General features: G+C 44.4%; 2 protein-coding genes across 2 annotated transcripts in view; one reads left to right on the top strand and one right to left on the bottom strand.

Annotated features, from left to right (window-relative positions):
* FSD2 (fibronectin type III and SPRY domain containing 2) overlaps positions 1-1,853 on the bottom strand; it is a 37,176-nt gene extending 35,323 nt beyond the window's left edge. Inside the window, exon 1 of the mRNA XM_059714638.1 lies at positions 1,702-1,853. The gene's annotated coding sequence lies outside the window, so the exon portion shown is untranslated. The remainder of the gene's footprint in view (positions 1-1,701) is intronic.
* WHAMM (WASP homolog associated with actin, golgi membranes and microtubules) lies at positions 1,846-22,734 on the top strand. The gene is made up of 10 exons (XM_006259362.4): positions 1,846-2,483; positions 7,472-7,645; positions 9,272-9,422; positions 10,193-10,362; positions 12,003-12,168; positions 13,098-13,285; positions 14,830-14,916; positions 14,999-15,094; positions 17,805-18,240; positions 21,375-22,734. The coding sequence occupies exons 1-10, from the start codon at positions 1,896-1,898 to the stop codon at positions 21,665-21,667; spliced, it is 2,349 nt and encodes a 782-aa protein (XP_006259424.3). The 5' UTR covers positions 1,846-1,895; the 3' UTR covers positions 21,668-22,734.
* The last annotated feature ends 2,300 nt before the right edge of the window (positions 22,735-25,034 follow it).

Here is a 25,034-nt window from a genome sequence, read left to right as displayed (position 1 = left end):
CGTACTAATTCCGTCAATAACATCTAGATGCTCTGGGATGGCAGACACTCTTTTTCTCATTCTGAGCACCATCCACATCACCTTTCACCCCAAAGCTGTCATTTCTAGCAGCCCCATCCCAGTAAGACCAGACTGGTGTATTTAAATACAGAAAAAGCAGCACCAAGTTCTGGCTGAATGACAAATATCATCTGTATGTTTTGCAGCAGTCTTCCATCCATCAGATAAACCTGCCAAACGACATGCTTTATAAAGCCTTACAAAGGTACGATAGAGCATACCATAACTGCTGCCTACCGGCCTATTCATTCCATAAACACATGAGGCAAGGCCTAGGCACACAGCCCAACTCTTCAGGTTTTAGGGATGACTCCATGGGATCAGTTATCTTGCAAGGTGATACCCTGCAGCAAAGGTGCATGCTTCACCTTCCCTGCCAGCAAAGGGAAGAAGGGACTGATTGAAACATAGAAGGGTTGGAAGCTGAACCAAGAAAAGGGCTAAAGACTACCGAGGAGCAGAACAGGCAATAAGAGAAAGCTATTCCCAGGAACAGTTTGGAGAGAAAGTTTTGGTTCTGTTTGCTTTTTGGACACTGATGCCAGCAGGGGTGGATTTCTGCACCTCAGTGCCCTAACTGCTGAAGGACCCTGGGGTGGGGTGAGGAGAAGGCAGGAGGATGAGGGACAGCAGGATGGCCATGCTTCAGTCATTTGTATTAGAAGCAGTAGTGGATGCATGCACTATTTCTCAGTAAATGTTCCAGTCACATAACTCCCCTCAACATAAAAGTGAAGGGCACCCATCCCTCTCCATTTCCTACGTGGATTATTTGTGCTCAAGCAATTCCTCAGGGGCTGCAGATGTTTGCTGTGCTCCCATGCTCTGCTTCTGAATTAAACCTAGGAGAACTAACCATGTTTAACAAAGTGCACAGAGGCAGGTCCCTGTGTTGGTCTCAGCAGCAGCAGCATAACTAGCACGTGGTGACTGGGGCCACTGGCCCAGGTGCCAGCACAGTGGCAGGGAAAGGGCAGAAAAATAACACTGCCCAACACAGCTGCACAACAGCACCGGTGGCACGGCAGCCACCAGACACTGCCAGTGCCCCTGTGCAACCTGCTGTCCCTGGGTGCCCGGCTGCCCTCTCACACCTCTGGGTGTCAGATCAAGTGCAAGGCTGGGCAAAGGGCAACTGGGGCAGCCCATGACTCTGAACCAGCTAGAGAGGGAGGGAGGGAGGCAGGGAGAGACAGTGTGTGTGGAAAGGGGAATTGTAGTGCTCTGTGTGGTGTGTCTAGAGGGGAATTGTAGTGCTGTGTGTGTGTGTGTGTGTGTGTGTGTCTAGAGATTTGTGGTGGTGTGTGTGGAGCAGAGGGTGGTTCTAGTACTGTGTGTGAGTGTGTAGAAAGAGGTTGAGGGGGGGTGGAGGTTATAGTGCTCTGTGTGGCAGGGTGTTTGTAGAGGGGGTTGTAGTGGTGGGAGTGTGGGTGGAGGTGTAGTGCTGTGTGTGTGTGTGTGTGTGTGTGTGTGGAGGAGATTGTAGTGGTGGGTGTGTGGGTGGAGGTGTAGTGCTGTGTGTGTGTGAAGGGGGTTGTAGGTGTGGGTGGAGGCGGGGTGTAGTGGTGTGTAGGGGGAACCCTCCAGTGCTGCGCTTTCAAGTACAACCCTCCCCCGCAGTCCACAAGCACCTGCCCTCACTCGTCACTTGCAGCAGCAGCTCCCTCTTGCCCCCTTCCTCCTGCACCTTTACGTCACTTCCGGGGGTAACTCTTTGGCTCCTCCCCCCAAGTGAAGCCACCAATGGGCAGCCTCGGCCGCGGTGACGGTGCCCAACACCCGCCAGCCCAGGCCATGTCACTTTCCCTTCCGCCGCCCCGCGGGGCGCGGGGGCAATGGCGGCGGCGGCGCAGCCCGACAGCCTGGAGGGGTGGGTGGCCGTGCGCCAGGCCGCCTTCGCCGAGCCGGAGCCGGGCGCGCTGCGCTTCCTCGTGGGCTGGAACGCGGCCGAGGCCCAGTTCGCCGTGACGTGCCACAGCCGCGCGGGCCGGGGCGGCCCGGGGCCGGGGCCGGGGCCGGGGCCGGGCGAGGCGGCGGCGGCGGCGGCGGCGGAGCGCAGCTGGGCCGGGCTGTTCTCGGCGCGGGCGCTGCTGGGCGTGCACCGGCAGCTGGCGGCGCTGAGCGCGGGCCTGGAGCCCTGCTTCCCGCCGCTGCCGCCCGCGCTGCTGGAGGGTCGCGCCCGCGGGCTGTGGGCGCTGCTGTTCGCCGCGGGCCCGGCCGAGGAGGAGGCGGCGGCCATGGACGAGCTGTGCCGCCGGCTCGAGCGCTACCTGGCGCGGGCGCTGGACCTGTGCGGCCGCCGCCTGGTGCTGGACGCGCTCTTCGCCCGCGACCCGGACTCCGCCTACTGCGAGCCGCTGGCCGAGCTGCGCCGCGCTGCCCTGCAGGCCCGCCTGGCCGCCGCCACCCAGGCGCTGCGCACGGTACGGCCGGGGCTCGGCCCAAGTCCTGGCCCCCGGGCCACGCCACCATCGGAGCCGAAGCCAGGCCCAGGCGCCCCCCACGGCCGGGACCAGGCCTGGTCTCTGCTCTGCTCCCTGCAGCCCGGAGGGGCTTTCCCCCTCCCCAGGGCAAGGGCTGCCTGTGCTTCCCTGGCCCAGGGAGAGCCTGGCTGACTGAACTCGCCTCACATAAAGTGCACAGAGGCAGTTCCCTGTGTTGGTCTCAGCAGCAGCATAACTACCGCCTGGTGACTGGGGCAGCCAGCCCAGGTGCCACCCTCAGCGCCCTGGGGAGCGCAGCCTGGTCTTCCCAGGGCTTGAGGCAACCCTCAGGCCCCCAGAGCACCTCCTGGGGTGGCAGGAGAGTGCAAGCAGCTGGGGCAGTCTGCAGGGGGAACGTGCACCCCTGGTGATAAAGCAGCAGAGTCTGTTCCTACCTTGTTGCACCGCTGATTTGCCTTTCATGCAGTACAGCAACGGGAACCGATGCCTGTTGCCTTAGTGCCTGCACTGCCACAGAAATTTTGATGGCACAAATGAGACGTTGGGCAACACTGGTTTTCACCCCTCATGTGCAAAGGAGTGGGCCATATAGCTATTTTGGTGCAAGTCCTATTCTGGCCTAATCAGGGCTACAACAAACTGGCTGGCTATTTTCACAGCCTGACAGGTTAGAAGTGACCTGGCAAAATGGAGCAAGACAGATGGCTCCACAGGTGCTTGCCTGAGGGAGAAGTGCTGGGCCTGAGGTGATCTTGGTGACTGTGGCTCAGAGGCACACTGCGCTAGGCAGCAGCAAAAACAGACTGTTGGTCTTATGTGGCCCTGAGGAGGCCAAGACACAACTCCCAACAAGACCAGATGCAGCCCAGCCAGTCACATCAAATGACAAATTGAATTAACTCTGCCTCAGAAGGATCATTGCTAATTCAAAAAAATTGTATGTAATGTGGGACATTGAGATTAGTTGTCTGTAAGATTTAGACTTGATGTAACACAAAATGTTCTGGTGTGAATCAAGCTAGTTATCTGGTTGGGTTTTTTTAGCCTAGTGGAGCTACCCTGACTCCGGACTAGTGGGGAACTACTGCTCTCCAAGCTGGCTTTCAGTGAGGGGGTGGCACTGTTGAGGCATAGCTAGAACAGCCACTGGAGCTAGAGGAAAGTGCAACCAGTCAGCGAGTGCTCCTCAGCCTGGTTACAGTGGGGGCTCCCTAGGAAATGTCAGCTCTGAGCTTATACTTGTTTTTGACTACTGAAAAATAGAGCAATTATTCTGTTGCAAAAAGCCAAGAAGCCCCCTCTCCCCACAAATCATCCTTGAGAGGATCTCAAGGCGCCCTAGGATGCCAGGACAACCCTGAGTTAGTGTTTGTCTGATCACATATTCCTTGTCTATCCAAAAACAGCAAAGTGACCATGGTTGAGTAGTGTAGACTTCTTCAGGCTTAGTAGCATGCAGTTGAAGTAGATTTCAAGTAGACAGTACACATGCATGTTTTGAGGTATTTAGCTGAAACTTTAAGACTACCAGAACTTGAGTGCTAAAAAAAAAAAAAAATACCAACCACCTATGCCGAAAGAACATCCAGTGTTGCATCTGCCAAAAACAAAATAACACAACACTCTTAATCAGTAGTACTGTAATAATTTAATCTCTTTTCTTCCCTGAAATCTGTCTTTGATGTAAAATACAGTGGTGCATTTGTATTGGTGAGGGTTTTAAATGCCTCGCTGGCTGTGGACATATGGCAAATGCTTGATTTGAGGGGGCGCAACAATCTTTTTCTGTCTAATGCAAAATTCTGGCCTAAGTGCATTATAGGTCTTTCTTCCTATACCAATAAAAGTATTTCTGGTTTAAGGGGAAAAAAAAAGCCATCTTCTGATACCTGAGCAGACCAATGAAAGCAAGAAAAGATTCTTTCCTAATTAAAGGAAATGTTGAGAGTCTGTTCCTTATTAGGTGAGGGTTAAGCAGTTGAGGTATTTTGCTTTGTAAATAATCCCCTTTAAGAGCACAGCTGCAGGTAGTCCATTGCTTTGTTAAAAACAATTAGTGGCATGACCAATTATGCTGTATCCATACAACTACTTAACAATTTAACTTCTTCAGAACAAGGGGATGGGAGGTGTTTCAGGACTACTGTACTTTTGCAGGGGGAGAATCAGCACTGGCCTAGTGCTTTACACAACCTGATACATTTCATTGTTTAAAGGGTGTAATAGGATTTAAAATTTTCCCAGAACACTATTGAAAAAGATAAGTCTATTAGAGATGATACTCAGGTTTGGTTGTTGCACTGTAATGCCTACTATAACTGGATTGCTAGAATAAGCAGGGTCAGAAGTGTGGCATCATATTAAAACATGATTTGGGTTAATTTTTCTTTTTGCAAAAGGTACCAGCAGCACCTAGAAGTATATTTCTGAACCATACATCAGCTTTGGTTTTTAGCATGCTTGGTGAAAACGTTTACAACAGCTTAGTTCTGGCAATGTGGAGACATGGCTAAAGCATCTCCTGACACAACATTACTTGTATCTTCAGGCTTTGCAAATGCTGATGAAGTAATGCCCATGAGGTAACCACCTGCATCTTAGAGGCAAGGTAGTTGAGGCACAAAAAATCACTTATTTCCCCAAGGTTGCATAGGAATTCTGAAGCAAAGGCAACTATAAAACCCATAGCTTTTGACTCAAAATTGATATAAACACAAGGGCATTCTCTTCCTATTTTTATAGCCATATAGTAAATGAAAATATTCTGCTTTGCCTTCCCAGATACCTCAGCCCATCAGAGGGGGGGAGGACAACTCAGCATGAAATAATACTATTTTCCTAAGTCAAGTTCACTGGAAAAAAACCAGCAATACCAGTAGTAGCAGTATAGTTAGTGGTGAGCTAGACTTCTAGAAAGTGAAGTGTCACAGGGAGTGGCTTACAAAATCTAAGCTGAATAAAAAACATGCTTGGGGAGAAAATTTTGCTCCTGTTACTTTCCCCAAATGTAAATGTTCTCCAGCAGGGGCATGACCACATCCCCCTCCCATGCTTTGGGACTGTGCATGAGAACCAGAAAGGAAAACCAAAGGGTTTTTTTTTCATGACATACATTTTTTCACTTGGCTCAAATAATGGGGGGAAAAAATCCAAGCTTCTCACTGCGGTGTGACCCTTGGGAGGCTTGCCTAAGTTATGGCAGAGAGAGGCAGTTACCTGTATGAGTCTGAAGTTGGGGAAAGGCAGGATAGATTTGTACCTTATAGGCTACTGAAATCAGAGATGCCTAAAGCCTTTGTAAGCTGTGGCTTGTTTTTAACAGATGCTATGATGACCCTCAGAGCATTTGATGAAGCAAGGTACTGCTTAAGAAAGCTTAGATATCTCCATTTTCATTAGTCTTTAAGGTGCAAACCTATCCTGCCTTCTCCTTAAGTTAGGGCAGCCTCCAGGGACTATCCCCCGCGAGCCATAGCACTTCCTGTAGTATAAGGCCTGGCTTCTGACATGGCCAGCATGCTTGTGAGAAAATAGTTGGAAGACAGAAGTTGCATTGTAGGTATTCTGTCCTAGCCAGACCTTAGCTTCTAAGCACCCTTTTTTCCCCAGGGTCATTTGGGAAGACAGAGTCAAAGGTCTCACCCCATTGTTTTCAATAGGAACACAGTTGAGCCCGCATTTTCCAAAGATTTCTTCTTTCCCTCCTCTGCGTAAAATCCCAGTATCCAAACCAACAACCTTTCAGGACCCTACCTCATTTCTCATGGAGCTTACCTCAGCTTAATTAGCATAAAAAGCAACATTTGTGTTTGCTGGCAAATACCACTGTCGAATTTAGCTGCTCTCAGATGAATTTGAAAAAACTCTGTCATCAGTAAATCATGGCCTCATGTCTAGTGTGGGACTAATCTGTGAAAATCTCTAGCACACTATTAAATTGTGCAAGTTTTCAAAACCTGTATGGCAGACACACAAAAAACCTCATGAGAGTGGGACCCTAGGGATTAGGTGTGATACAGACATGTATTAAAAGACAGTTTGAATATGTATGGAAGAAATAAAGGTTAAAATTCACATAATTGGTATTGTTAGGTTAGGTTCCTGTAGTATAAGAATGCCATGTATCTTTAGGATTATAACTGTAGGTTACTCTAGAACAGGGGTGGCCAATCTGAGGCATGAGTGTGACAAGTGACATGAGCAGCCTCTGCATGTGGCACACAGCAGATCGGGAAGGGGACAGGTGACAAGCAACAGATCAGGCGGAAGCACAGGCCAAGAAGCAGAAAGAAGAGCAGCAGATTGGGAAGAGGAAGTAGGGATCAGAGTAGCACTCAGGAGGGCGCAGTAATAATTTGTGGCATATCTGCAAAAAAAAAAAAAAAAAAAAGTTGCCCCTCATTGCACTAGAAGTTCAAAGGAGAAGTAGTCCAGGTCTGAAAGTCAGTGTGTTCATGCTTAGGGTCAGATTTTTGCTTATCATAGCTCATTTCTTATTACTAGGCATTTTGTAGGCCTGAGGGGAACAATGCAATAATTAGTTTTTAAAGGAATACCTTATTTGACCTACAAAGTGCATCTTTTCTGCTTACCCTGTGAATCTTCATATTTATAATGTGGACAAAATCCTCTGTGCACATCTATCAGAATTTTTACAATAAGAAGTGGTCAAGGCATCATTGTGCAGTCATTCTTCACGTGCAATATGTAGTAATTAGTGCCCTCAAGAAACTGTCATCAGTGATATTTCTTATTGGGGAATAATTGCCAATACCTGGACTACATCTCCTCATAACTGGAAGTCTTGGCTATTTCATGTAACAACAAGTGATTGGTTCTTTCTGCTGAAGTATGCCAGTGTTGTAATGTACACAAATGCAAAAGGCAATCTTTGAGAGACTGTCATGTTTTGCCCAGAAACAGAAGTACTGCAGCTGAGACTAACTCTCAAACCTTTTATCTGCTAGGTTCTTCAGCGGCATAAAAATGCTGACACAATGGTAGCTTTAATGAAGGTTTATGAAGAAGAAGATGAGGCTTACTGGGATTTAGTTACTATGGCAACACAATTCTACCAATATTTACTGCAGCCCTTTAGAGATATGAGAGAATTGGCAACGTTGTACAAGCTGGAAATCCTGGTAGGTATTCCCTTTGAGGACAAAAATCAAATCAGGTGTAGCACTGCACCTGCCCACTGGGCAGTTTTGGCCCCCAAATTGCTTAAGTGTCTTTAAGTCCCCAGATTTTGTCTTCCTTTACTCCCTCTGTCCCCAAGCCCACAAAATTTATGATTGACTTGATAAAACCCTGAAGAATTCAAAGTTACAGCTGATCTATCCTCAGAGGATGTGTAGAATCTGTGGTATACAGCTGAATAGCAGCAACTCAGCCAATGTTTTCAGTTGGCTTTTCACTAACATCTTTTTTTATTTTCTCCATCCAGTTCCTCACCCTGTTCTGCTCTCTGGAATTTTTCCCCCTGGTATTCATTCTCTGTTCACAGGGACCTGAGCCACTTATGAACATGAGATACATTAACTTTCTGAGGGATCTGTGCTTCTATATCGCATGGAAAAGCTCATCCAATGTCAATATTTTCTGTGTTGCATCAGATTGACCCTGATATTATGCCCCTGTAGTTAAGGAACACTATCATGGATTGCTATGATTTTTAACATTTCACTGTATAATCTTTAAAACTAATGTCTCAGATGAAATGAACAGAAGCAGAATAATTCTGAATTAAGGATGAAACACTATTGTTAACTTACCATAATTGTCTTGGATACTGAATTTACAAATGCTATGAAAGTAAGCTAGTATGCTCTTCTATTTATGATGTGATAAGTGCAGAGTAGGGTTCACAAACCTAACTCAGAAACTTCTATTCTTTTTAAATTGAAATCTGCAAAGGAAGATTAGACTCTATATTTCAAATCATCTCCTTAAAAAAAACAAGTAGTAGTGTTTTCAGGCACTGCACTTTTTCTTTTGTGCTCCCTGCCCATTGTTGTGGATGTTACAAGTGTGTTAACTTGGTACTTAAATCTTTTTTTTTTTAACCCTGCTATTATGAAAACCATGCTATTGCAGAGAGGAAAAATTGACTGTGTGTAGTGCTGTCAAATGCATGGTATAAACCAAAGAGAACAGAATGTACATGAGTTACTTTTATTAGCAGGGAAAACTTTTTGAACCCAAGGTGATTTTTTAAGATGACTGTTTAATGCCACCCTAAGAAATAATTGAATCCATTGTTTCTCAGTGGAAATGCTCAAGTCATTATTGTAGAATCATAGAAACTAAGGGCTGGAAGGAACCTTGAATGATTGAGTCCAAACCCCCTGCTCTGGGTCAGAATACTGTTGAGATCAAATGATCCCAGCAAGGTGTCTGTTCAGGCTCCTCTTGCAGGCTTTCCAAGGTTGGAGACTGCACCACCTCCTTAGGAAGTCTGTTCCATATTCTGGCCATCCTTACCGTAAATAAGTTCTTCCTTACATCCCACCTGAAACCATCCTCTTAACAGTTTATGGCCATTGCTGTCCTTGTCCTCCTCTGGGGCACCCTAGCGAACAGTTTTTCTCCTATGCTCCTGATATCACATTGACTAAATGAACGTGCAGTGGTGTTATTTTTTACTTGTTTTGTGACAAGGAGTGTGGAGGTCACAAAAGCCATTATTGGCCTGTCTATGTGGCATTGTTTTGATTAAACAACATGATAATGATCAGTGGTTAATTGCACAACATATCTCTTCATAGAAATCCTTGCAGTTTGATAACCTGGGCCCTAAAAGAATAGAAGCCCTACAGAAAGAAGTTGCAAAATGGACTAAGCAGGCTGCAGAAGCAGTGTGCTCTATTCAGGACATCACTGTGAACTATTTCAAAGAAACTGTGAAAGCCCTGACAGGTAAGCCAAGTAACTTGTGAAGAATTGACTCTAAGGCCTACATACCCCTAAGCAGCACTGCTGAGAATAAGACTGCAGCTCAGATAAGAAAAAAACCTTTATATTGTCATTGCAATTACACCACTGCATATCATGGGGCTAGGAGGAGCCCCTAGCATATGTTAAAAGAGTGTCTGCACCCAGAATTGCATCAGTGGACCAAGATTTGGGCCTTACAAACCTCAGCAAATATTTTTATTTATTACTGGATTTATATGCCCCCCCCACCCCCCTTAACATTATGATAGTGTAAGACTGATGTAGCCATTACGTCAGTCTTACAGAAGCAAGGATTTCTTAGAATGGCATCTTTTTTTGGACCAACTGTAGTTAGGAGAGAATTGGACGAGCTTTTGAATGCAAGACGTTTGAAATTTAAATTCAGAATGTGTTGCATTTAAAAGCTTGCCCAGTTCTATCCCAATTACACAGTTGGTCCAGATACCACCTTACGAAATTGCTGACCCTTATTGCAGAAGACTAACTCTTAGCATGTAAACTGTTAAGGATTTAATGGAGTATTTAATGGCAGAACTAGTTTGACTTTATAGCACTCTGATTTCAGCCTTTCTAGTCCTGTTGTTTAAAAATATATATACAGTCAGTACATGTATAAAAGTAATGCTCTTACTCCCCCCACCCCAGTTCCTCAGTACTTCATTTTCCATAGACTAATGGGGCCTATCAGTACAGCAGCATTTATATCTTGTTGAAACTCTTTAATTTGGCAGCAATGAACAAGCAGATGGAACAAGATCAGCTGAGATTTGGCCAAGCCAGCTGGGCATCGGCTTCTCCAAGGCAAGAAAACCTGAAGTACATGTTAGCTAAAGAGACTCTTCAGCACAGGAGAGCAAAAGAATTGTGTCTGAAGAAGAAGAGAGCTGGCATTCGGAAAAAAGTAAGACTGTAGCAAAATGTGGTTCATGTCCTTTTTTCTACCATGCTAAAGACTTGATCCAGTCAACAAGTGTCTTTTAGACCCTGTTGTTAATGAATTCAGACTTAAAAGGCGCTCTTTCAGCAAAGTACTTGAGCACATGCTAAATCACAGAGTTGATCAAATGTGCCGAATTATTTTGTTTCTCAACAACAGTTTTGAAACAAAAAACTCCCTGCTTTTCAAAATTAGTTCTGAAATTATGGAAGAATACATACCTAAAATTCTCTACTTCCTCTACTCAACAAATCATGTATTTGGGGGAGAAGAAGAGGACTGTATCAAGAAGCAGACATTTTTACAATTGGCAAATTTGAAAAAGATCAGAATTCTACCTGCTTCTGTAATCCTCTGATTGTTATTTTCTGTGCGTAGTACAATGCCCCACCTGTACTTGGAATTAACAGCTGTGTATTTGTGCTTATATAAAAACACTGTTGTATTTGACTTTGGCATAATGGAGAACTGTTATTAATAGCAGCTTTATCATAAAAAGAAAAAATGAAAGTTACATAGATACAGTATTCTGTTCCTTTAATGTTTGTGGTTCTGTTCTATGCATACCAGATAATATTTTTACTGACCAGAACTTTTTAGTAGTTAAACCAACAATAAACTGCTGAAAATTACAATTGCTATCTCAGTATTTCTGGTCAGTTGGCATAGAGAAAATTCATAGAGCTTGTGCAGCCACGTCTTGTATTGTCATTTGGGGAAAAAAAAATCAGACATTTAGATTTTGATCCTGTCTTATAAAATCAAATGCTGAACATGCATTTTCAAACATAGCTGAGGATTTTACAGGCCATGTGACATGGGCCCTCATGACTGGAGATCCTGTTCAAGCCCTTAAAATTCAAAGTTTCCCTTTTGACTTTTAAAGACTTGATGCAATGCCACAGAGTGTGCTTTAAATGAGTGACTCTTGAGGTAGTATCAGCTGCCTTTAGTTTCTGCTTGAAGCCCTCTTCTCTTTCTAAAGAAAGTATTGGTTGCACTTGTTCCCATGATACCAAAGCACTTGTCACTGAGATCAGGATATTTATAGGTGACACTGTGCCTTACCATGCCCTAGCAGCTGCTGCATATGGCAGCTCCATTTTAAATGGATAGTTAAGTAGGTAAGCCAAACTGAACACACATCCCAGGAATGATAAGCAGTGCAGCTAAACATCCTGTAATTGCTTACCCTTCGTTCTCTTCAAAACTTGCAAGGTCAGCATTTTTCTAGTTCTCCAGTTGCCAGAGAATGTTCTCTTGGAAGACAAGATATGAATTTATAATGGAGAAAACTGGGTTTGAGGGGTTTTTTTGCACAATACTCTCAAAACTAGTGGTGTTCATAAATGGCTGAAAAGCAATGGTAAGGGTATACTTTATATACTTCTCCCACTTCGTTGTGGGTCACTTTTAGGAGCGACCATATCTCCTCAGCTGAACCAACTTGAGAGTCAGTCTGCTTACTCTTGCTATTTCCAAGCATGTTGTCAAAAACTAACTTTCATGGAGAAGAGGTGAGAACGTCTGCGTGTATGCATGCGCACACTCACTCACACACTCCATTACTGATGCTTTTTTATTTCTTGTTTGGAAATGTACAGATGGAAAACCTTGACGAACAACAAAAGAATATAGCTGTAGTAGAGGAACTGGAAATAGAGTACTATGAAACTCAGCTGAAATTGTATAACATACAACTTGAGATACTGAAACATGAAGAAATGCTGCTCATTGCCCAATTAGAGACCTTAAAAAGACAGATTAAAGGTAAGAAGAAAATAATCACAGCCTAAAAACATACAAACGTAGAGATGCACACATCCTGTAAAAGAGTGCATTGCTGCTACTCAGCTCTTGTTCCATTTAAAAGTTTTCTCTCAACATCAAGACATTTCAGTAAACTCAATTCAGTGTCTTATGAAGCAAATTTGATAACACTTATTGATAAATGGGTAAAGGAACACAGACAGCAAGTCCTAACTGCACCTGCCATGCACGTATACATGTTTTGGAAATATAAATTAGCAATTGTGCATACATCTTATACAAATTATGTAATTGAAAGAAAAAAAATCATTGATGGTGCCCTAAAATTGAATGGCAAACCGAATAATGTAGAATTGCAATATACACAATATTAACAACAAAAGAAAGCGATTATAATTTGATTCTACTTAGGATTCTTTTTTGCTAACTAGCTTTTTTCTAAACAGTGTATTTATGACAAGTTATAAATATAAGCAATGTTAATTAGTTGGGTTAAGTAGTCTCCATTAGTAGACAGTGTAGTGTTTGGATAAATAATGTTATTGCTTATTGTCTAATGTAATCAAAATATATGTTTGTAGTAAAAGAAATGGATTAGTTGCAATTCAGAATGGTTTTCAGTTTGCCAAGAGACTCAATGAAGGAAAAGGTATGAGTAACCAGAAAAAATTCCCAGCATCTTAAGTGGGAAGCCAAACCATGGCAGCAGTAAAGGCTTAAACCTGAGCTAGAAAACCCATCGGTAACTTTACTTTGGTGAGTAAAGTTATAAATATGCACAAATATTTTCAGGGCTCAAATCAGGTTTAAAATGTACTTCTAACAACTTGCTTATCAGCTTCTATGTCTTAGTGTCACTAGTTTTTTAAAGAACTTTAGAGCTTTCTGGGGTTTGGGGTTTTGTTTTTAAAAACTGAATGCCTTTCTAGAGAAACAGGATGAAGTTGTTTACTATGATACATGTGAAAATCCTGAGGAACTCCAGGTCACTGAACAGAAAAGGGGACCGCATTATGTTCAGTCATCAGAAGTGACTAAGCTGAGGCTGAAGACTCAGCAGTTGGAGACTAAACGTGGGACTATCTGTGCGAGAAGAGCCTACCTCAGGAACAAAAAAGTAAATGCAGTCCAGGAGCTGGGCACTCTTTCTAGCTTGTAGTGCAAATCCTCCTTTGTAGGGGGTAGAAAGGGAACTGTAAAGGGAAGCTTTGGGAGGAGTGTATACAGGACAGCGTGGCACTGGGTGCTGTGACCCCATCTGGGAGGCAGTGGCAGCTTGAAGCTAGCTTTGTGCTTCTAGGTCAGCTGTGTGGTGGAACAGACTGTCAGAATGTGTTAAGGTTGCTCTAACTTAGGTTGGTTATCTTAAGGGAATGGCAGACATCATGAGGTTCCTAGGGTCCAGTGAAACCTCAGCTGTGTCCCTGCCCCAGTACCTGGTATGAGGTTGATGCAACAGCAGTTATGCTGGCTGTTCTCCTACATGGGGTGAGTCCTCCTATAGTCAGCTATAGTTATAGGTGCTCTGCCCTGGTAGCCTGGTATAAAGCAGCTGCACCTCAGGAGGAAGTCTACCTCAAAATGCAAAAGGCTGCAGGTACAAACGACAAGTACAGCATGGTGATCTGTTACACTTTGTGTTTGTGTGGGGTGATAGAAAGCTTTTGCTACTACAGCTTTCTCTCTGGCCTCTTCAGCTTATGGGGTTTTTGTGCTTTATTTTCCATTTGCATTAGTTACAGCGAGCACCACAAACTGGAAACGTGCGTAAATTGAGCCTCCCAGTGCTTTCCACCAAGCGCTGCACATTCAGTTGCTTTACATCCATGCTATCTCAGACCCAAACGCAGAGAACAGTGTGGCATATATCTGCTCAGCTCGGAACAAATGCCTCTACCCTTGGAACTTCCAGTAGCTACTATCAGACTCTTGCTAGTGATACTTCCTGAATCACTCTGTCTCCCATGATTGCTTCTTCTGCTTTGATTTTTTACTCACTCAATAGCAATCTATTGGTTATTTAACACAGAAGCCAAGTACTAGGTGATTGGCAAATGCCTAACCAACCTTTTAGATAAAAAACCTGCATCTGTAGAATGACAAACAAATGACTTGGGTAATGATTTGGGCAGAAAGTAATGAAACTTGCAACTTCTCTGATGCGTTTCATTACTGATGGCGAGTATTCTACTGGGAAGTATTTACCATGCTGTGTGTGCATGTGCTATCTCTAATTTTATAAATAAGACATTTGGAGTATCGAATGGAGGAGCCTGGTACCTTTCAGTTCCCCTCTCTCCTCCTTTCCCTTTCTCCCTCACATCTCAGCCACCATCTGCCTGGCTGTGGACAGTTACATACAGCTTCTTTAGCTGTTGTCCTAAATGGACCATAGGGATGAGAAGCAGTACAAGGCAATTCTGCACTCTGCAAAGTTGTCTGCTTCCTCTGTAGCCCCATCTGCCAGTCTAGGGTAGACATCACAATCCAGAGCTAATGCCCAAAGTCTGTGGAAAGATTCCTGCAGATGTCAAATTTCTAGTCCCATTCTGTACCTCCTGAACTTAGGATGCTTCTTTTGCAACTGCTTTTCAGAGCATAGATTTCACACACACTTTGACAAGCTAATTGGGAGTTGTTTGAATTTTATTATTCCATCAGGAGCAATGTGAAGAGAGCCACCAGCTTCGACTTCAGGAGGCCCAGGAAAAGATAAAACGCTACCAGCAGCATCACAGCATAAAGATCGTGAGTACCAAAGGAAAACTTGCAGAGCCTGCCAGCCATGCTTCTGCCTGCCCAAAGCTTACTCACGTGTCTTTAAATGTAGAAACGAGAGACAAAGAAAGAGGAAGAGAAAAAGAAGAAAACCTGGATAAGCCAGGAACGCCAGAAAACACTGGAGAGGCTGAAAACATTCAAGGAGGCAAGTACTGTAAATATAATTTTAAAAGGATAGTTAAAACTTGAAGATACTGAAATGATTTATCCTTCTAAAACACTGACATAAAAACTGTATGCAAGTGTTCAAGGTAATGTGATCTACATATGCTGGAAGAGTGTTTCCACTGAAAATATTGTGTAATTATCTTCCCCAAATCCATTGTTCTTCCTCTGCTATGGACTTCAGGATTGCCACAAAGGACATTTTTACACATGCAAGTGTTGCAGCGCTGGGCATTTTGAAAAGCGCTTTTGAAGGTGTTTTAGTTCAAAAGTGCACCGCCAACATCTATTTCACGCTGACACGCATTTCGCTGTTTATACAGCTGCAAGCGATGCAGTGCTGTGCGCGTCAGCTCACATGTGGAGCAGACTCAGTTAATCATGTCGAGCATGAAAATGTGTGTGTATAAATGCCCAGAGAGGCTAAGAGAAGAGTTTCAGTAGCTCCTGCTCACTTTAAACGGTACTTAAGGCAGCAATCTTTCCATAAAACAGAACCTCTTCAATCGGTCATTTGGATCTTTGCTTAAATAAAAGATCATTACGGGTGTTTTCAGATGATTAGATTGCATGGAGAGGGGTGATGCTGCCCTCAGTAAGCACGTTACATTCCTGTGTACCTATTGGTACATTTCATTCATGAGTTTGATTGATATGGGCCATGTTCAAACCATTAATGTTGACTGGTATCTGTTTCTTCTTTTCCGTTTTATGACCACTGTCCAAAAGCGCACTAAGGTTTGTAAGACTGAATAGTTTATTCAGTGCTTTATTTAAAGCCTTGCTTTTAGGCAGTTACAAGTATCTAAGTTAGGACATCTTAAAGAACATCATAGCAGTGGATTAAGTAATGGTTAGAAATGGGAAGAATTTGGCAGTGAGCTTCAAGGGGGAAATTATTAAGAGTGGATCCATCATCATCCAGGTTTAGTGATGTCAAGTGTTAAACTAATGTGTGAGTATGTAAGTAAAAAAAAAAAAAAGATATGTCTCAAAAGAAAAAGTCAAGAGTTTGTTCTCACATACAAGACTCTGAAATCTCACCCTGTTTCCCTACCATATGGAACCATGTCACTGCACTACAATCTGACATATGGTTGCCTGAAACTTAGCAAAAAAAAAAGAAAAGAAAAGGTCATTCCTATTTCTGCAGTCTATTTTTAACATTTGGACTAGGTTTTAAAAGCAGACAGTCCTTTACACTACCAGTGGGAGGCCAGGTTAGGACTTTTATACTGTGTATAATAGAAGTCTTGCCTTTCTTAAGTTTTTCTGCTTTTTTTTTTTTTAATAGCAAAGTATAAGCCCTTGGGTTTGTGACGCTGACATTAGGGGTACTGACAGATGTGCAGCTCCCTGCTGTAACTCATGGCACTTTACAGAAAGTGCCATGAGTTACAGCAATCTCCCTCCACCCCCACCCCATCCAACAAACATTCTCTGTTTGGGGGGGTGGCAGGGAAATTGAGCTCCACTTTGGAGTTGCCCCTAGCCCTGCTCCCCACTGCCTTTTAACTCTGGTGCTGACTGCAGGATGGGAGGTAGAAGGGGAGGGAGCTCTGATCTGGGGTTTGCCCAGCCTGTGCTGGAGATGGAGGAAGGTGGATTGGAGCCCCCCACCTCAGGGGGGCTCCAATCCACTCAACCCCATCTCCAGCACAGGCTGGGCAAACCCCAGATCAGCAGCCTCTCCCCTCCCCACCTCCCGTCCTGCAGAGAGTACCGGGGACATGGGTGGGCTGCTCGCAGGTAGGGACAAACAGAAGTTAGTGAAGGTGCTCTGCTTTGGGGCACCTTCATCTGAACCTTCATTAAATAAAGGTTAATTGGTTTTGCAATTGGGCACTTTTAAAGCACTCTGCAGCTGTGCACTTCTGCTTCTGTAGTTTTCTTTCAAGAGGGAAGACGGATATGGGAGTGGGGTGTTTTAGTTCATTTGTATAATTTAGCAAGAGGTTGAAAGAGGAGTGGCAGAGAACCTGTGGTAATCAATAGCTTCCTAAAGGCCACCAGAGCAGCAAAGCAAAGCCGCAAGACCCACTCTGATGACTGTCCTATCTGCAGGCTTACTTGAATGACAGCAATACTCACCAAAGCATAACAAGTAGGAGACAGGTTTTCTATTGCATGGGTTTACTGGGTGTCTGATGTTAACCTGTGCATCCATTTTACCTCTTTGTGCTCTGACACACAGTATGGATAAGGAACAGGCTAGAGAAAAGCCAGGAGTGGGATTTTTCTAATTATTTTTATGCTAAAGCACAATTAAAGGAATGCTTGCAAACAGATCAGAATACGCAGAACATGTCTGAACTGTTATCTGTTCATGCTGCCTGTTTAATTCTACCTTCACTCCTCAATAAGTGCTTCAGTAAATGCCTCCTTTTGTCTAAAATAAATGCTTGGAGCCTTCTGCTCATGAGCAGCCCTTCATTATTAAAACAGCATTTGTATGCAATGAACTGATGGAAAAAAAACCCACTAATGAAACAGATTTCAGTAGAGAGCATAGGGTAACGGGTTCTGAAAATCCCCTTGAGAGTCCCTTTAATTACTGCAGCATGGTTTCTCTTGCTTGAGCAAGCAAGTAGCAGAGGGTCTTTGCTCCACAATTCCTCTCTGCCTGTATTTTTTTTTTTTTTTTTTTACCAGCAAGATGAAGACATCATCTGGCTACTTTTTGTTTTCAGAAGTGTCCAGCTCAGCTTGTGCTGAAAACGCCTCCTTCACAGCTTCACAACACCAAGCAGCCACAAGGTGTTTCCCATGAGACTCCAGCGCTGTCCCCTCAGCCTATGTCAATAATCAGTTTAGCCCCACAGCAGTCAAGCAGCACCCAGCTAGCACCAGGCAAGGGTTTAAAAATGCCATATCAGAATATCCCAGCAGATACCCCTGTGCAGGGTTTTGCTCTCACTGAAGATCCAAAGTACAGCGAAGGACTGATGATGATGCCTCCACCACCGCCACCTCCTCCCCCCCCTCCACCTCCTCTGCCACTGCATTTGACGGCACCAACAACCATCAAAGAGCAGCCACTTCCCCTCATCTGTGAAGACTCCACAGCAGGTGCTGCAACACAGAGACGAGCTGACTCACCCAAGTGTTCTGTAAATGACTGCACAGGTAAATGCACTTGTGTTGAATAATCTTTTCCTTCCAATGGCTGTAGAGGTAAACAGTGTAGCTGCAGTCCTAAGGACAGGAAGTACAGAGTTTCTTCTCTTGACTTGGGAAAGCCTTTAACCCAGCTTCTAGAGACCAGATGCTATTAGCGTTGACCACAAGTCAAGACTTAGGAGCAACCAGGGATTTTGGGGAGCCCAGTTTGAGACCCCTCAGAGGGACCTTCTGGACAGTGCAGCATTTTCTGTCAGGTTGGATGCCCTAGTTACAGGGAAGTTTTGACCTCTGTGCCTGGACTAGAATCCGTTTGGTTTCTCACATCCAAATGACTGTACAACACTCCTCCTGCTTGAGGGGCATCATAATTAAAGGCAACATTTAAAAACTAAATGATTCTCATCCCAGCACTGTATTTTATATGGATTGCTCCACATTCAGCACTGGCTCTTGCACTGCTTGTGATCCCTGCTCTCCTATTGGCTGCAGGATGAATCCTGGATTAACAGTTAGGCTTTTGTAGCATACATGTATGCTCTGCAGTTAGAGGATACATGTATTTACCCCCACCTCCCAAAAAAACCTTGCCATAGATATTCTTGAAATAAGTGTGATGGTTGAGATGAATGGTGTTCTCATGCAAGTTACTACAGCGGACAGCTTTGTACTCCTACAAATCCCACACTTTAGTGTTTACAGAGTATAACAAGTGACAGTGCAGTCTAATGCTTTAAATCAGGGGTATCAAACTCATCAGGCCCTCTGGGCCAGAAGAGTAGTGAAGAGCTGGTCTGTACCTGTAGAGTGGCATTGTGCTTTGTGCACAGTGTGCGCTTTGGATCCAGCCCCGCATGCTGTGCATGAGACTGCTTCAAGACTCATGAGTAGCATGACCAAGTGATAGGGCTCCTCAGGCTGCATCTTTTACACCTGTTCAACTCAAGAACTGTGGAAATTCCTTACCTGCTTGCCCAGATTAAATTGGCTCAGTTTCCAAGTAAGACTTACTTTCAGATCCTGGGCAGAGCTTCTATAAGTGCACTTAGTCAAGTTGTTGGCTTTTTCATTTTGCAGTGCTCATTGATCACAAGAACAGTATGCCCCATGAGATACCATTGTTCTCTGCTTGGGAGTTGTTAAGGTACAACCAGAGGTTGACTTTTGCAGTTGGAATTCAGATACTGAATGGGAACAGAACGCAGCAATCTCCCATAATTGTATTGGCTACTTCCTGCTAACAGGCTTGTCACTCAAGTGAGCAGATATTCACAAAACGTGTGGGGAGGTCGTTTCAAGTAGGAAGGCAGCAACCTTACATTGCCACTATTCACAGGAGAGCTGCTTTTTGAGCAAAGTGATCCCCTTGAAACGTGTACACTCCTTTCTTTCTCTTTGTCATAATATTCATGCTACAGCTAGCCAGCCTTTGTAACAACCTAGTTAGGAAAGTCACCACAGGCAGGACTGCCTAAAAAGTTCACTTTAATTCATCAAAGGGGCTGTGAAACAGAAGCAAATTTGAACTGCTGAGACAGTAGGGAAGCCTTCAAATCAGCAAGGTCCATGTGGCAAAAGTTGTGTACATAGAAAAATGTGATTCAGCCAGACCAGCACACAGGACTGGGAGTTAAGTCTCTTATAAACTTTGCTAGTGTTGGTAATTCGAGCTGTTCATAACATTTTTCCATTATTTCTGCGTGTGCAAAATCTGTTGTGTTCCAAATCCTAACCTCTTGGAACTGTCACTTTTGATGTTTTCAAAAATGAAAGTGCAGGAAATTTGCAGTTCAGGGGTGGGGTTTGTTTCTTGTGTTTTAGGAGAGAAAAGCCAGCTTTTAATTAAAGAAACAGTTGCAACATGAACACCTGGACCTTTTCACCAGTGGAAAGCCATCTGCTTAGAAGGTTACACTTAGCCATGCAAAATCCTTGTGCATTAGACATGTTTGCGCATGTATTTGTAGTCTGGGAAGGTATTTATATGCTATATTCAAAATTTTGGTAACTAGCATATAGAGATTTGAATGCAGAAGATTAGCTCTAAGGTATTACAAATAAGTGCTCCTCTCTCATCATCTGTTAATCTCAGTGGCCCATGACTAGCAGCACATCTTCATCTGTAGATCCAATTTGATTTCTGTAGAAAGCTAATTAGTGCAATTAGTTTGTGGGTATTTGTTCCATCTTTACCTGGCATTTGCAGATCTCTCCCAAAGTACTGCAGAATTCAGCACAGCATTACATTCTCAGTACAGCATGCGAAGAATTCATCACACAACCTTCACTGTACTGCACATGAAAAAAAAAACCCTTGAAAGCAGACAGTTCAGCTGACAGCTTGGACCTATTGATGTAGAGAGATGGCTTTTTTTTTCATTGGTTTGTGTGGTGACTTCCTTCCCTTTTCTGAGAGAATCTGAGGATATCAACAGACTCCAGCAAAGTAGCCTGAGCCTGGTGCCAGGGTATTAAAGAAACAGAGGAGCTCACACAGCCTGGTCTTGGCATGCTGCGGGTTCTGAAATTCAGAAACATACACTGAACATTTCATTCAGATCTTACCACATGATTTATGTTCAAACTGAACTGAGAAGAGAGCTGCCAGCCTGGTTAGGGGTCTGATCCAGCTCCCACTGAAGCCAGTTGCATTACTCCCACTGATTTCAGTGGTTCAATATCATGTTGTCATACCACAAGTTTCCACCTCTTCATTTTTCCCTTAGTTGAACAAAAATGCAGTTGACGGTGGCAGCAGGCATCTGAGCAAGCTAAGGAAAATGCTAGTGTTTCTAATAATGGACACAAGCTAAGGTTTTTGGTTCAGTAACTGCTTTACATGTTTTAAAAAAACTGCAGTGAAAGAGAAATGTGTCCTCCTTTGCATATAATTAATTCTCCAGTACATAAACTTGTGCAATGACAGAGAGGGCTGGATTCTCAGCTTGAGGGGCCCAGTTCCAGATATTGGGACTACTAGCTTGGGAAAAATGTGGGAATCTGGGTCCAGACAGACAATACTTAAATCTCTACAAGACAAGGGAACTATCCCAAGCATCCTTATATGGTTTTATAATTAAATAATGTAGGTATTGCTGACCTCTCTTTTGAGAACAATAACTTGGTTTGTTCTGCCATAGGAACCATGGATAAGGTTTTGGCCTCACTGAGGCATGGTGAAGTTTTTCTTCGAAGAGTGGAAAAGCCTAATTCATCACCTTCAGATGCATCAATAAAAGACAGCATCCTCTTAGCCATAAGACAAGGAGTTAAGCTAAGGAAAGTGAATCGAGATCCGGAGAAAGTTGTGAGAGAATCCAGCAACGAACTTGAAAGAAGCATAAAGGCAGCCATCCAGAGAATTAAGAAAGTGTCTGCTGACTCTGAAGACGATGAAAATGGTGATCAGAACAATAGAGAATGGGACAGTTAACCAGCTCAGAGCAGCTTGTGCCTTGGTCAATTTGCACTTTTTAGGTGAGACTGCCTTTCCTCAGCAATAGGACAGGGTGTGTAGGATTGTTATTCCTGTAATTATCCAAAATGTCCTGAGTGTTATATCAAATAGTCCTGTTGATTTGCCTCTTAGGCTATGTAGATTTGTTTTTAAAAGTGAGGCTACACTGTAGAATGCATTCCTATGGATTAACAAGAGACTGCAGCTCATTCGTGGAGTGGAGACTCCAAGCCCTTGAGCCTGTGGGGAGCTAAATCCAGGATCACAACATCCCTCCTACTGTAAACTTTACTACTCCAGAGTGTATAGAAAAGACACTGCAAAGGGGTTTTAATAATAAAATTAACTAAAAATTGACACTACCGGCAAGAAGATAATCCAGGAATTGAAAGACAAGAACAAAACCAGAGAGCCATTTAAAGCAATTTGCAACTCTGCATCACTACCTCCCAGGACTGGAAGTTCCCTTTGAACTACATATTGTCTATAATACAGATTCCTTATAAGGTTTATCACATTAATAACAGGTTTAATATGCAAATAATTTTCCACTGCATTGTAATGCCTGCACTATGGAACGGCTCAGCAGTTGTGGTTGTGAAGAGGAATCCCGGGTATTGAAATAACCAACTACTACTGTATTAAATTACTGAAAAAAGTTCACTCTTAAAGATGATAGCTTAAAGTGTTTTTGCTTTTTGTTTTTTAAAACCACTCTCAGTGTTTTGAAACAGAATGCTTGTTTATGCAAATACGAGCAGCCATAAGGACCTGTAGTCATAAGAGAATGCCAAAATGTTATATTTTCTGGGATCTAGCTCTTTGATACAGTGATACTGATCTGTATGGGAAAATGAAGCTTTTATACCCGCTCAAGATTTTTATTGCCAGATACAGCCTTAAGTATTTATATTATACCTGGAACCTAAGTAATAGAAACAATTGGTAAGTGTTCAGCTATATTTATCTTGAGTTTTAACATGAATGAGATTTGTTTTTGGGGTTTATATGGACCCTTAATAAAAAAATGACCTTATGATACAGATGGATGTACTTTATTCTTGTTTTAAAACTGTTTTGGTATAAGAGTTACTTGTTCCTTAAGTTAAAATGCAGAGCAAGGGCAATGTCAGCGTATTGTATGTACATCCTTATACGCAGGTACAAAGTGATGTTTTATTACAGCAAACAAAGGTGCTTGATTCAGCTTAATTTTTGTTTTAAACAGGCTATCAGAGGAGCTGTTAGTGCAAATGTGATTGGACACAGCTGGTGTTATTTTGCTGAAAAAACCGTCATTTACATGTTTTGTGTTTGAGCCTTAACTGGTGTCAGTTGTGCTTTTGCCCAAGCCCTTCTGGCCTCCATGTTGTTGCCCAAGCCTGTTGCTTTTCTGTCAGGGTATGCTCCCCTAGCCTTTCCCCTCCACGGGGTCACTTGCAAGGCGGTGGAGCTGAGGCTTTCCAGCACCCCATACTGGCCATTCACTAGGGAGGCACTGGTGTGGTATTCCCTGAGGTCTGCCCTGCCACAAGCAGCCCCACCACACAATCCTCCCCAGCAGGGTGTAGTTTTAGGTCATTCCCCAGGACCCATGCAGGCCTACCTGCTCTCTCCCGGGCACTCTGTGACAGCCTCCATCTCATAATCTGTGCATCATCTGCTAGTCCCATCACTCTCACAGGCCCCTTGCAGGATACCTCCCATCAGGAAGCTGGGCTATAGCCTCCATACCAGCCTGCTTTCTTGCTGACCTCTCCTTTCTCAGCAGTGATGTCTCCCCCATCAAGGGGACCTTCAGCCTCTTCTAGGCTCTGGCCCCACCTCTAGGCCAGTTAGGGTGCCAGTAGCTCTCTGCAGCCCTGGCCTGCCCCTTGTGGTGGCTTTCCATGCCCTTTGGCCTGTCGGCCCCAGCTGTCTTGCATTGACCAGTTGAGAGTCTGAGGATCAGCGTGGCAGCAGCTGACCTCCTTACTCAGCAAGGGTCCCCCCTTGGCCCCACCATACAGCCCATTGGACCTGCCTAGTGCCCCAGAGATCTTTTGTCTGGCAGCCCTTGACTCCACTGGGCTCATCTGAGCCCCTGGCCTCAATCAGAGTCAGTTCTGATTAGGGACTTGCCTAGCCCCTCAGTAGGCCACCACTCTAAGCCCCTTCTCTAGGCTGGCCTAGCTCTCCTTAGGCCCATAGTCATTTCTTTGGGGCTTAGGACCCCACTGGGTCCCTAGGAACCTCCTCCATCCCCATAGTTCCTACTTTTAGCCTCCACAATGCTTCTGGGAGCAGCAGTACACCGGCCGGGAGATGTTACTCCAGCAGTGTCCCTGCAGCAACTGCTGGCCGTGGTCCTCAGGGCCTGCTCTTATAGATTCATAGATGCCAGGGTCGGAAGGGACCTCAATTGGATCATTGAGTCCAACCCCCTGCCCTAGGCAGGAAAGAGGACCCCAGTCAGATGTCTAGCAAGCCTCCTCTTGAAGACCTCCAAGTTAGGTGATAGGACCACCTCTCTTGGCAGCCTGTTCCAGATTCTGGCCATCCTTACTGTAAAAAAATTCTTCCTAATGTCCAACCTGAATCTACTCTCCACTAGTTTGCACCCATTATTCCTAGTTACTCCTAGGGGTGCTCTGGTAAATAGCGCATCTCCAATTCCCTGTTGCCCTCCCTTGATAAACTTATAGGCAGCTACAAGGTCTCATCTCAGACGTCTCTTGTGAAGGCTTAAGAGATCCAGATCCCTCAACCTCCCTTCGTAGGGTCTTTTACGGAGGCCACTAATCATGTGAGTGGCCTCTTCTGAACCCTCTCCAGATTCTCCGTGTCCCTTTTGAAGTGCAGCACCCAGAACTGGACACAGTACTCCAACTGCAACCTGACCAGTGCTGCATAGAGGGGGAGCATCACCTCCCTCGATCTGTTGATCATGCATCTGCTAATGCACGACAAGGTGCAATTGGCTTTGTTGATGGCTTCGTTACGCTGTCGGCTCATGTTCATCTTGGAGTCAACTATGACTCCAAGATCCCTCTCAGCCACTGAGCTGCTGAGGAGGTCATCCCCCAACCTATAGGTGTGCTGAGGATTCCTCCTCCCTAGGTGGAGTACCTTGCATTTATCTTTGTTGAACTGCATCCTATTTCCTCTTGAAGACCCCCAGGGTAGGGGCAAGCACCACCTCCCTTGGAAGCCCATTTCAGGTTCTGACAACCCTGACTGTGAAGAAGTTCTTTCTAACGTCCAACCTAAATCTACTCTCCATCAGCTTGTGGCCGTTGTTCCTGGTTATTATAAGGGGTGCTCTGGTAAACAGAGCATCTCCTATTCCCTGCTGCCCCTGCCC

Source organism: Alligator mississippiensis, chromosome 11 (assembly GCF_030867095.1).
Source record: "Alligator mississippiensis isolate rAllMis1 chromosome 11, rAllMis1, whole genome shotgun sequence".
NCBI lineage: Eukaryota > Metazoa > Chordata > Crocodylia > Alligatoridae > Alligator > Alligator mississippiensis.
This window is presented reverse-complemented; position numbering and strand designations above follow the sequence as displayed.